Source organism: Culex quinquefasciatus, chromosome 1, assembly GCF_015732765.1.
Source record: "Culex quinquefasciatus strain JHB chromosome 1, VPISU_Cqui_1.0_pri_paternal, whole genome shotgun sequence".
NCBI classification, from domain to species: domain Eukaryota; kingdom Metazoa; phylum Arthropoda; class Insecta; order Diptera; family Culicidae; genus Culex; species Culex quinquefasciatus.
Genome location: NC_051861.1, coordinates 123,821,005 through 123,833,578, shown reverse-complemented (window position 1 = coordinate 123,833,578; position 12,574 = coordinate 123,821,005). Strand labels below are relative to the sequence as shown.

At 34.2% G+C, this 12,574-nt stretch overlaps 1 protein-coding gene across 1 annotated transcript in view; it reads right to left on the bottom strand.

Annotated features, from left to right (window-relative positions):
* Window positions 1-213: 213 nt before the first annotated feature.
* LOC6038330 (segmentation protein Runt) overlaps window positions 214-12,574 on the bottom strand; it is a 78,933-nt gene continuing 66,572 nt past the window's right edge. Inside the window, exons 5-6 of the mRNA XM_038266539.1 lie at window positions 1,203-1,535; window positions 214-1,047 (exon numbers count right to left, since the gene is read on the bottom strand). Coding sequence (XP_038122467.1) covers window positions 239-1,047; window positions 1,203-1,535 — 1,142 coding nt within the window. The 3' untranslated portion in view covers window positions 214-238. The remainder of the gene's footprint in view (window positions 1,048-1,202; window positions 1,536-12,574) is intronic.

The following is a 12,574-nucleotide window of genomic DNA, read 5'->3' as shown; positions in this document are numbered from 1 at the left end:
CCGTAAATGTCAAATTATAATAAAAATTGCTGCCGTAAGTTTAATTCTAATTTGACGTTTGCTGAGGTTTTCGAAAATTTTGGTTATGTTAAACGAGCTAGCTAAATAAAACAATATTAAGAAATGACGTTCCAATCTTCTTTTCCATCTCCCTTTCCTGAAGAGATCGCTTTCGCCTCAAACTATCTCAAATCTACAATATTTCATCCTAATCAACTAAAAATACATAAAATCCCCCTCAATACGGCCTCCACACATCGCCCTGCTTCCCCTGCTGCAACTGCTGCTGGTGGAACCGGCTGCCCTTCCTAAACCGAGCCATCGTCGGCGTGCTGGCCCGCTCCAGAATCGTCACGCTGGCCACACTGTCCGTCGTGCACGGCGACCCCGGTGGACTGGGCGAGCGCTTCGTCGAGCTCACCGACGGGGGCTGGTCCTGGTCCGGGTCGTCGACGGTCGCTTCCGCGACGGCCTGCAGCTTCCGCGGGGGAGCGTCCTCGCCGTCGACCGCGAGCGGCCGTTTGACGTCGGTGGTGCTTTTGGGCGAGTCCAGGCTGTTGTCCTCCTTGCCGTCGGTGATGGTTGAGGGCGGGGAGGTTAGCGAGGGGTTGAAGAGGGCGGACTGGCGGAACCAGGGCAGTTCCTGGTAGTTGCCGTAGAGTTGGTTGTAGAGCCAGTGGTTGGGCTGGGGGATGAGTGGGTTCTGGAAGAAGAGCTGCGCGGCCAGGGCGTGGTTCAGCGGGTGGTGATGGGTGGCCTGGGGGTGAAGTTGCTGCTGGTTGGGGTTTGGGTAGGGGAACATTTTGGCGGCGGCGTGCGGGTTCTTCTGGATGAGGGAGGTGAAGGCACCGCCCATCAGGGGACTCCGCGTCCGGCGATCTTCGGCGGTGTCACCCACGTCGGAACCGGTCACGCTGATCTGGTCGTCCACGTCGTCCTGGTCCGGGTCCTCGGAGGTCGTGGTCGGTTGGCGGCTGGACGGCACCGGTGAACTCTTCGGACTGGTCGTACTGTGCGGGTTGCAGCTGGTCGGGGGATTTTGGACGTCTGGAAAGAGAAAAGAGTAAAAAAATCAATGACCCAGTTTTGGGTTCGCGGCAAACATTCCGCGCAGTCTGCCCCGTAAAAAATGTTTACGACCTCCACCCCCTTCTCGGGGGTAACAAAAACAGAAATATTTTCACGCAAATGGTCGGACTCACCATTGGAATCGCTAATCCGGGGTGAGTTTACAGCATCGCCGTTATTACTACTGCCCGTGCCGTTAAAGACACCGCCGCTGGTGTTGGAGGCCGCCGCGGCCACCGCCGTCAGCATTCCCATGGTCGTGGCCGCCGTCGCACTCCCGGTTTGTTGTTGCTGCTGCTGCTGCTGCTGTTGCCGATCGATGGCCGCTAGCATGTGGGGACCAAAGTGGTTCCCCGCCGCCGCGTGGTGGTGGAAAAAATGTGAACTTGGAAATCGACCGTTGAGCTGCCGCCAATCGTTGGCCATGTGGAGGTGGGACGCCATGCCGCCCAGCTGGTGGGGGAAGCCTGGGTGCGGTGGAGGTGGGGCAGGAATCATCATGTGGTGGGGGCGAGATTGTGCATGTGGGTTTTTGGGAGAGAAGAAAACGAAAACAAATATTTAATAAAGTGAATGATTAATCAATCTTAACGCAGATAAAATTGTTTTAAAAAGAGGTTACAAAAAATTATCTTAATGGTTTTATCAAATAATTTTTGATCATCCAATTATCCAAAAAAAGTATCCATCATTTTTTTCGAACAACTAACACTACTTTTTTCGAGATCATGGGCCAAATTTAGTACCTATCTGTGCCAAATCTAAAATATTTCGGTTCATTTTGTTTGGAGTCTCTGTTAATCGTTGAAATATGTTCGGAAAATTTTGAAAAAAAAACATGGAGAAGTACATTTTTCGTGTTTTTGCCTTCCTCACCTCACTGAGGCAAGGCTATAAAATCACTCGAAAAATGAACTTCTTAAATACGACTCCTAGATATACCTTCACGTATACCTATCGACTCAGAATCAAATTCTGAACAAATGTCTGTGGGGATGTGTGTAGACATGATTTTTTTTCCACACGATTATCTCAGAACTGGCTGAACCCATTTTGGCCGGATCCACCTTTTTCTGTTCGTTTTGGGGTCCCCTAAGACCCTATTAAATTTTATTCTGTTTAGTTAAGTATTAAAAAAGTTATGCCAAGAAAAAGATTTTTGTAGATACAAAAAAGGGTGATTTTTTGCTAACCTCAAAAGGCCGGGTCTTTTTGTTTACGTGCGAGAGTCGCGCCAGATGCGAAACGCCCGGTTGCCACATTGCTTCAAATGAGAGTCTGCATGTTTTCTGGAAAAGTCTGTATCAGGTATATATTTTTTTCATAAACTTATTTTCATTATTACTTTGTAAATGTGAGGAAGGCACAACCCACTTAATGGTGGATTAAGAAACGTTTTTTTTCGAATAGTTATTTATATTTTAGAAGACTTAAAAGACATCTTTTGGGTTAGAGTTTAGGATGGTGCAAAACCTGGTACAGAAGATATTCATTTAACAAAATGGGATCATAGGATTTTTTTTTTAAATTTGTTGTTCATGATAAAAAGAGAAAAATTCAAAAAAGTTTTTTTTTTAAATAGAAAATTGAAACAGTAGCATGATACTGAGAAAAACTCAATTTCATAAAATTTAATCCTTCAAGGGCTGTATCTTAGAAACTAGCGGTCCGATCAACAATGTCAAAAAATTAAATTGAAGGAAATTTTCTCAGCTCTTAAATGACTTTCAAAACTGTAACTGTAAGTATTTTTTGATTGCAAAATACTACACATTCCTAAATTTTTGGAAAATTTGCCTGTAACTTCAAAAAGGTGCACTTAATTGAAGATGAGTAAAATCGTTCTCGATTGCATATTTGATTTTTGATCTGAAATTGATTTTTTAAATTTTATTCGAAAGTATTTTTAAAAAATTACACTTTTTCAAAAATGTATGCCTTCGGTACCAGATTTGGGACCATCCTTAACTCTAGCGCAAAAGATGCTTCAGTCTCTTAAATCATATCTATAAATTTTGAAATTGAACAAATGCGTATTATAGGAATTAAACTTTTAATAATTAAAATTAAAATAAAAAATGAGATTTTTTCCGTGTGCCTATTGCATCTTGAAAAGTCCTAGTTATTTCCAACAAATTTGCCGAAGACATAAAAAATTGCAAAATTCTACAGAGTTACTTTTCTAAGCCATTTTCCATCAGAACCGGAAATTTACTTCATTTATATTATTTGAATTGACCAAAATTTTTGGGGTGAATCCATTTTTTTTCAATGATAGTAACATTTTCAAAAATCGGTATCTTTTGAACGAATTTTCGGATCGGTTTGGTGTCTTCGGCTAAGTAAAAGGTTGATGAGGACTCTTTAGAAAAAATAAGTATACGGATATTTTTTTGACGATTTTTAAATTAACTATTTAAACAAAAAAAAAATAATCCTGAAATCCTTATTTTTTTTTGATGATTTTTTTTATATAATCTAGTGGTCAAAACCCCACGACTTTTGGAGGCTTTTGAGAAGTATGAACAAAAATTTTGCCAAAAGATTTTTTTTTGAAAAAAAATGTGTTTTTTTTGGAAAATAGTTTTTACCCGAATTATTTTTAAGTTTTTAATGTAAAATCATATTAAAAAATCATATTAATAATCGAGGAATACTTCTCAGATTTTTTATAAAAGTGAACCATTTAAAAATATATCCACTTAAAGTTAAATTTTAACTGAAAATTTTCCTGTTTTTTGATTTTTTTTAAGGTGCTCAAGATTGTCTAACCATGAACATATTTTTTCGAAATGTTGAAAGAATTTCCAATAAAACTGCCTAAGAGACATTGAAGATTGTACATTTGGTTGCTAAAATACAACGAATATAAGAAAAAGGAACAAGAAAATTTAAGTTTTTTAAGTTTTATCCAAACAGCCTTTTATTTTCTTAGAAACTTATAGATATTTTTTAATGTTATAGAATGAAATATTTGAGATATTTTCGGATCCTTTCGAAAAAAAATATTTTAAAATTTTGAAATCAAGACTAACATTTTAAAAAGATCAAATATTCAATATCAAGCCCTTTTAAATGTTAGATCATTACTTTTCTTGTTTTTTTTTAATTTTTTTTTATTTTTAGGTATTTGTTATTTGCATATAACTTGGTAAGTTTATGTTTGTTTCTGACATGTTGTGCCATTTCTGCGAAATTTAATTATTATCTTTTGACTATGTTGTGTTGTTTAATTTTTTTTCCAATTTATTTATTTGTCGCATGTAAGGCTATACAATTATTCCATTAGTTCATAAGTTGCTAAAAATGATTTTATTCTGGGACATAACAAAAAAAAACTGCAAACCACTTTATTTTATAAAAATGTTGAAAAAAATTTCGTTATTGACACACAAAAAACTTTATTCAAATCATTAGAAAAATCTAATCACACAAGTCAAATAACCACAAGTTTTATTTTTTAAGCAAGAGTTCTTCTATTAAATGTTTTTGAAGTGCAATAATTGGTTAAAATCTCGATTTTTGGCTAATTTATAGGTTTAAACCCGTCTGGAGGTGGAACGCCTCGGGATTCAAACTAGTGACCTTTTGATTACGAGGTAAATTTTTGACTATCTGAGCCACCAAGGCAGACTACAGTTGAGTGTACTCCTTAAGAAATCACAATTTCAACTTAAAACTACTCCCGACGCTGACGAAACCAGTTGCAAAAGACGAAAATCCAATTTCCACCCTCCACCACCAGAATGCAGTACTGCAAAGCTTTCCACTTTTCCACGATAACCCCGAGGCCAGAGACCAAGCCTTCTTTCTTTGTGCGGCATCGAAAGGACCTTCTAGAAGCTTCCATCTTGTTTTTTTTTCCTTCATCCTCCCGACAAAAAAAAACCTTCTTTTTCCACCAACCTCACCTCAACGACGACCCCATCACACACACGGGTCGCGGGCGTCCGGGCGTTTTTTGGTTCGCCACGCGACCTCACGGATAGATGGCGTTGCGGGCAAGGTTGGGAATGTTAGGGGGAGGGGGAGAGGTCGAAACGTCTCCAAGGCTGGTGCTTTTGTGGCGCACCAATGAGACCCGGTTCGAGGCAACCCCCCCTTCTTCCTCCGGCAGATCCCCCGGAGTTTGGCCACGTTTGGCTTGCGGATCTCCCCCTCCCCCTTTGGTCTTCAAGAAGTGTTAGTAAGGGGGGATGATGCGGGGGAGGGAGGTAGATATTTACCCCGATCGTTAAACGTGGTTGTATGTGTGTCGCGCGCGTCCTCGCTCCTTCGCTGTATTTGTGTGTGTGCAAAGGATGCCAGAAAGGGACAAACTCTTCCTTTTGAAGGGGAGCGTGGAAGGAGGGGGGGGGAGTACCACCGGTGGCTAACCCTTTATCGCACAAAGGTTTTCCTTAACAGCACCACATACTTGGGTCGGTGTCGGTTGGAGTTTTCTTTTTTTTTTTTGTCCTCCCTTCCCAGCTCCTCTCTGTAGTGGGGTCCTTTTTCTGGTTTGATTTCAGTGCTGCCCTCTCGTTTTCGCGCCGACCCGAAGAAACGCCTGAAAGTATGTACTTTTGTATGCGGGCGCTCGCGCGGTAGTACATAAGTCGGGGTCGAGTCTCTCCTCATCTGTGGATGCTTTTTGTGGCCTTTTATCTTTCCAGTAAGAAGACTTGGGACGCTGCTTTTCGTACGTTGGCCATCATGGCAGAGTGAGCTTCAGAAGATGCTGCTGCTGCTGATGCTGGTGCGGTGCTATTAGTGAAAAATTCATTTCACTTTTTATGTGTGCACTGTGCTGTGCATCAGTACACAGAGAAAAGAGGAAAGAAGAAGAAAGGGGTTTGCCTCGTTTTTCCCAGAAAACTTTTTAGCTGGATCATGAGTCGTCGCTTTTTTCTTCCCTTTTTTTGAGGACCGACCCCAGATGCATTACTGTAATGGAAAACGTCATTTGGGGACGTTGCCAGGGCAGGGCAAGGAGCTTGATGCATAATGGAGAGAGCCATGCTGGTATCCCATTCGTTGTTTTTGGGATGAAGAAAAAGGGTTTCTGAACGGGAAACAGATTCTTTTTAATTTTTGCTCGGTAGGGACTTGTGCAGAGCTAGGAAGATTTGTGAAAATTTGATGATGTGTTTTTTTACAAAGTAAGATTTTTTGGTTAAATTTTCGTTATGACTTGAAAACCCCAAAATTAAACGCAATATTTTTTAATCTTTTGTAAAAATGATTTAAAATCCCAGGAGACACAAAATTATTCATTTTATTGATACTTTAAATGTTTAAAAACCCTTAACCAAAGAAAACCCATTGTAACCAATTCACTCTCTTCCTCATAAGAATTAAATAGCCATCTACAAGTTGTCCATATATCAGCTTAAGAATATTTCCTAACAGCTTTGACAACGGATTAAATGAAAAGATTAATTTTTAATACTGAGATAGTTTTTTTTATTCAAAATTTCAATGGAAAAAGAAGTCTAATCAACTGAAAACAATTTGAATGACTTTTTCTGCATTGAGAATCATATTCAGTATGTTTGGGTACGTTTAAAAATATTTGAATTTTTTGTATAATTCCGTAGCACAGTACTTCAAAAAGTTTTTTTTTTCGACGAATACAGGTGTAAAATGCATTAATAAAAATATTCAAGTGTCAAAATCATGGCTTGTAATTTTTTTATAGATATTTTTCAATTAAGCTGGTACAAATTTTGTTTCAAGTGCTTGTTCCTCAACTCTGCTCATGGATGAGGAAGAAGTGAACTAAATTCAAATTTCAATTTTAATTTTTGGCATTTGGAAACAAAAAGTATCACAAAATAGATCTTTACAGATTTGCTACTATCGAAGATTATCAATTTATCAATGATTTTCTAAAAATATTTTTCCTGAACTTCTACGTTTTGTACCGATCTACGGCCCAAAAATTTAAAATTCGTAAAAAGATTACAAAGTGTAAATTTGATTTGAAATTATTAAATAAGCAATAAACAACAATTCTGAATTATTTACTGTTCATTTTAAATGTTTAAAATGTTTTTTTTTTCAATATTAATCAATAAACAATTTCTTTCACAAAAAAAATTTATCGTTCAAAAGAACCATTTGAAAATCATCCAATTTTCAACTAAATAATTCATGGAATTAAAAAAAACTGTGTGTACATCTGACTACTTTCGTCAATAAAAAAAGTTCTGCAATCTTCTTTACATCACTGTCGTGAGTTATGTTTGAATTTTGTATAAAACTCTTATTTTCAATAGGTACTTCAATTTGACAAGCTTCGTTTTATGAATATATGACTCCTAGTGGAAATATTTTCAAATAAATACAACTTTTTGCAAAACACTTATAAAATTAAAACAAATTATATTTTGTGGTTTGGTTTTGGTTTAACACGGTTAAACACAATGAAATTTTCACTTTTATGCCATATTTTTCAAACAAAATAAATCTGCAGTATTTTATGATAAAATAATTATAAATTATAAAAAAATGATGCAAGTTTCAATATGATGGTTGAATTTATTAGCAAACAACTGTTGAAAAAAAGTTAAAGAATGTCATTGTTGATAAAAAAACTTTTAAAAAATTGAGCAGGCAACAAAATTTCAGGGTTAGTAATTTAAATTGGAGGGTCAGAATAAAAAACAATATTTTAATTACTGAAAATCATGTCTTCTTTTATTCACATTTATTTCAATTTTATTTCCAATCTTGTCCCCTTTTTCTCTAAAAAATGAGGAGATCAAAATTTTATAATTGACTAAAATTTAAATTTTCATTGAAAGAACTTGTAAAATCGATTGTAAACTATGTATAATATATTTAATAATGATTATTTATGTATTTTTTTTTTATTCAAATAAGACTTCAAAAGTTTTTCACTTTTTTTATTTTTTGATCGGTTCAAGACATGAAAGTCCAAGAAAAAAATTATTTTCATAAATTAATTGATTTTTTAACCGTACTAATATAGTAGTTTTTGCAACAAGTTGCAAAAAGAGGATTTTTTCAGCACGAGTCGTACATTTATCCAACGAGGTTCACCGAGTTGGATAAATACGAAGAGTGCTGAAAAAATCAAGTTTTGCAACGAGTTCCATACAACATTTTTTGCAAATCCGAAAAACACCCATTGAGTGAAAGTTTAAGTCAAATTTTCATGTATTTTGTCAATAAATCGTTTAAATCAAAAAAATTTTGAAAAGTGTTATTTTTCAAAACATGTGCTGAAAAGTTTAACTTTTCAGCACCCATTTCAGTGCTGAAAAGTAGAACTTTTCAGCATTTATTTTGAAAAGTGTTACTATTCGATTCTGTTGTTTTTGGTACAGAAAAGTAGGCTATTTCGTCGTTCAAGAATGACAGGAAAAGTAAGTAGCTTCACGACGGAATTGCAAAAACAAATTTAAGACATTAGTTTTCAATATAAAATCAAATTTGCAATCAAAAAGAACATTTCGTACAAATTTTGGTAAAGTGTACCATTTTCTAGAAAACGCCACTTAACATTTTATGTTACATAAAAAATCAGCTTTTGAGTTTTTGAAAATAGTCCAATTCTGCAAAAAATCAAGGTTTAGAAAATGCCCAGAACAATTTTCTTAAGAGCATTGATAACCTCTGGTTGCTGAGAAACAGCGGCTAAAAGATGAAGAAACATGAAGTCCAATTTTTAATGTTACTAATTGAATTTTTTTTTCAAGAGATAAAATATTTTGAAAAGTTGAATCAATACAATACATGCTTGGCTCTTTAAAAAAAATCCAAAAGACCAGAAAATTTCACAAATGTATCTTTTTTTAACATTGGAACTTGGGCCTGAGATATTTGCATAAGAAAATGGTAGCTGTTTGGGTAAGACTTTAAAATTTAAATTTTCGCGATGGCCAATTTATTATTAAAAACACAATATCTGCAAAAAATCCTTTTCTAGAATAATTTTAAGAATAATTTAATTTTTGTCTCAGCTTTTCACGAAAAACAATCTACTCCAGTTCACAAAAACAAGACAACATAACTTGCCCATAAAATAGTGGCATCGTCAGCAAAAGTTCTAATCAAGATCCCGACGGCAGCTATGCTCCCTCCAACAATCTTGCACCAGCTATCCCGAAAACTGTGTCTCACTTTCCAGTCGCATGTCTAAGAAAATTCCTCCACTCCAAAATTCCGTCCTCTCAGGAAAAACCCAAATGGATTCAGTTACAATCTGCTTCGTCGGATGCTGCCCAAATCGATGCCAGCACCCATTTACTGGTGGGTCCTTTGCAGCAACCTTTAAACCTCTTGGAAAATGAAAACAACAAAAAGACGGCTGACACGGGAGATTGAGAGAGAGAGAGAGAGAGAGAGAGAGAGAGCGACAATCTAATTCTCTCACGACATCGAGTATATATAAATTAAACTCGCACACACACATTTAAAGCGCGCAAGAGAAAATGCTTCGAGAGAATTGAAACCAGAAAAAAAAGAAGTGACTTTTTTTGTCAGTTTCCACCAGGACTAGCGTCTGAAGCCATCTCACTTGCTCACAGCAGCTTCTGCTCGTTAGTGTCTTGGTTCGCCGTTTGTGAACGTGGTTTTGCTGGTGTTGCCTGGTGGAGCTTTTTCCCTTTTAGTTTGATGTTTTCTTTGCTGCTCGTTAGTAGGAGCAGTGGCAGCAGCAGCAAGTATTGTGGCAGCTGATAATAATGATGTGGAGTTTTGTGATGTCGAATGAAAAACGAATGTGTTGTGGATTTGATTGAAGTTTGAAACGAGTGAGCTGATTGAAAATAAAAAATGTGTGCTTGAGTTTAATTTGTGTATGAGAGTGAAAAAAATATAGTAAAATTTATTGAACATTTTAAGCATCGGATCAGAAAAGTTTATAAATAAAATATTTAACAAAAAAAAAAAAACAAGTTTCAATGCATAGAAGGTGTCTTGTAAACAAACTTATCACAGTACCATATTTCATAAAAAAAATACAAATAATTGAAACGGAAGTAAGTGAAGCGATTTCCCGTCGGCAAACTGTTGTCAAATGTTATCAAATATGTATGTTATCAAATAGATATTCGTAATATCTGGCCTTGGAAATTATTGTATGGATCTTAATTATGGGACTCATTAAAAAATAATTTCTAATTTCAAAAAAAATATCGGATTTTTTTTGTAAATATTTTTTTTGGTAAATGACTAGAATATTTTAAAAAAGTGTTTCCATCGATTTTTTTTTATTTTTTAAGCTAAAATTAAAAAGAAATTAATTCATTCTACTAAAAAAACTCAGCTTGTGAGCGTTCTAAAACTATTGTTTAATTCAGATTGTTTTACAGTACGCTTTTTTTAATTAAAATTTTAATGTGCAATGAAGATAAGATGCCTACGAAAATGTCTAGCAATATTTACCGTAAATACCGTAAAATTGTTTTAACTGATTAGGTAAATCTCAAGATTTCTATGTTTAAAACATGTACTGGGTTAGGCCACACAAGCTTCATGAACTATATTTTTTTAAGTTTTTTTTTTTCAATATAGTTTAAAAAAATGCATCGGAAATTATTATTTTGAATTCTGAGGTGACTCAAATAATTGTTTTTCAATTTAAATTAGATTTTTAGAATTCTATTTTTTTTATTTACGTTGAATGTACCATTACTAAGGTTGCTGGATGGACAATGTATTGCGTTAGAGCACAGTCCCAGAAATTAAATTTTGTTTCTTCAAATATGGCCTTCTTTGCTCTAACGCAATATATTGTAGAAAATGGATAGATAAGTAAACATTTGCTGAGCAATTCAGGACTTTCTAACTTAAAAATATATAATTTACCCCGAGGTTTTGATTGAATTCAATGTAAAATAAATCTCAGAATCCGAATGCAATTGCCAGTTTTCAGGTAAGTGCTTGCCCAAAGGGTTAAAAATGCATGTTAAAACATCAAGCAACGCTGTACGTAAATTTTAAGCATGCCTTTGGATTCTACGTCAAAACATCTTCAAATTTGCGTACCCAAAAGTTGACTTTTTGTTAAATTTTCTTGTATGAAAAAATGCATTAAAAAAAGAGGGTTTTCAAAAATCCCAAAAACAGAGGAGGGGGGTGCGACATGGGAGCGGGGGTGGACCAAATGTCACCAAACTTGGGATTCTTCGTTTTTGAGGCAAAACTAACCCCCATGCCAAATATGAGCATGTTTTGTTTGTTAAAATATCGATTTTTATTACAATTATGAGTGTCCAATCAAGAGTGTCCAAAATTTATATAAAAATAATTTAAATATTGAAAATAATTATATTCACACATTTCAATCTCATTGCAATGGAATATAAAAAAGATTAATTGATTTAAAAATATAGTGTTAAAACTAAAGTTCATATTTCAATTCTAATATTCGAATTATAAAAAACAAGTAAAAAGTTATTAGAAATGCTTTATCCAGCACACAGTAAAAAATTGTATAAAATTGGAAGGTTTAATTTTTAAACGTTGAATATTACCTCTTTAATTATATAATTTCCCTTCAATTTAGACCGAAAAAGTTACATTACACGTTAAAAGTGGTAAAATTACACATTTTCCGAGGTAAAATTACTATTTTTCTGACCAAAAATAATTACCATGTTTTTTTAACTTTGCACAAGAAATCGTTCAGAAACCAAAAGGTCTTTAAATTTGAAATATTCAAACATCCATGTGTTAAGTAAACTCTCTGTTTAAAACAAATTATATTGCTGTTCCATACTAGTGCTAAAAATATTTTTTTTTTTCAGCACTCATTTCAGTGCGGAATCATTCTATTATTTTAGGTACAGCAATGTGCCTTTTAATCGCTTCAGAAAGACAGAAAAAGTAAGTAGTTTCACAACGGAATTGTAAAAATATTGCAAAATAAACTGGATTTAATTCCCATTCATACGATGAACACCGCCCACTCAGATATTTAAAATGATGGTATTATTTTGAAAAAACGTGAAAATTATGCAAAATTTTGATGAAATTCATTGTAATTAGTTTATAAGAATTATGAAAAAGCTCAGTAAAAGCAGAGTTTCAATTAAGAAATATAAATTAAGAAGTTTAAATTTTGAAAATTTGAATTATGGAATATAAATTAAGCAATTAAAATCAAGAAATTAAGTTTAAAAATATTAATTTAGAAATTAAAATTTGGAAATTTCAATTCAGAAATTTTATTTTAAAATATAATTTTATAAATTAACATTTAGAAATTCAAATTTAAAAATTCAATTTAAGAAATAAAAACTTATAAATTTTCTTTTATGAATTAAATTGAGAAATTTTAATTTGAAAAGTTAAATTAAGAAATTAAAATTTGTAAATTAAATTGAGAAATTTAAATTTAAAAATTTTAATTAAGAAATTCAATTTATGAAATTAAAACATAAAAAATTAAAACTTAGAAATTAATATTAAGAAATAAAAATTTAGAAATAAAAATTTAGAAATTTAAATTTAAAAATTTCAATAAAGAAATTTAAATTTATAAAATAAATTG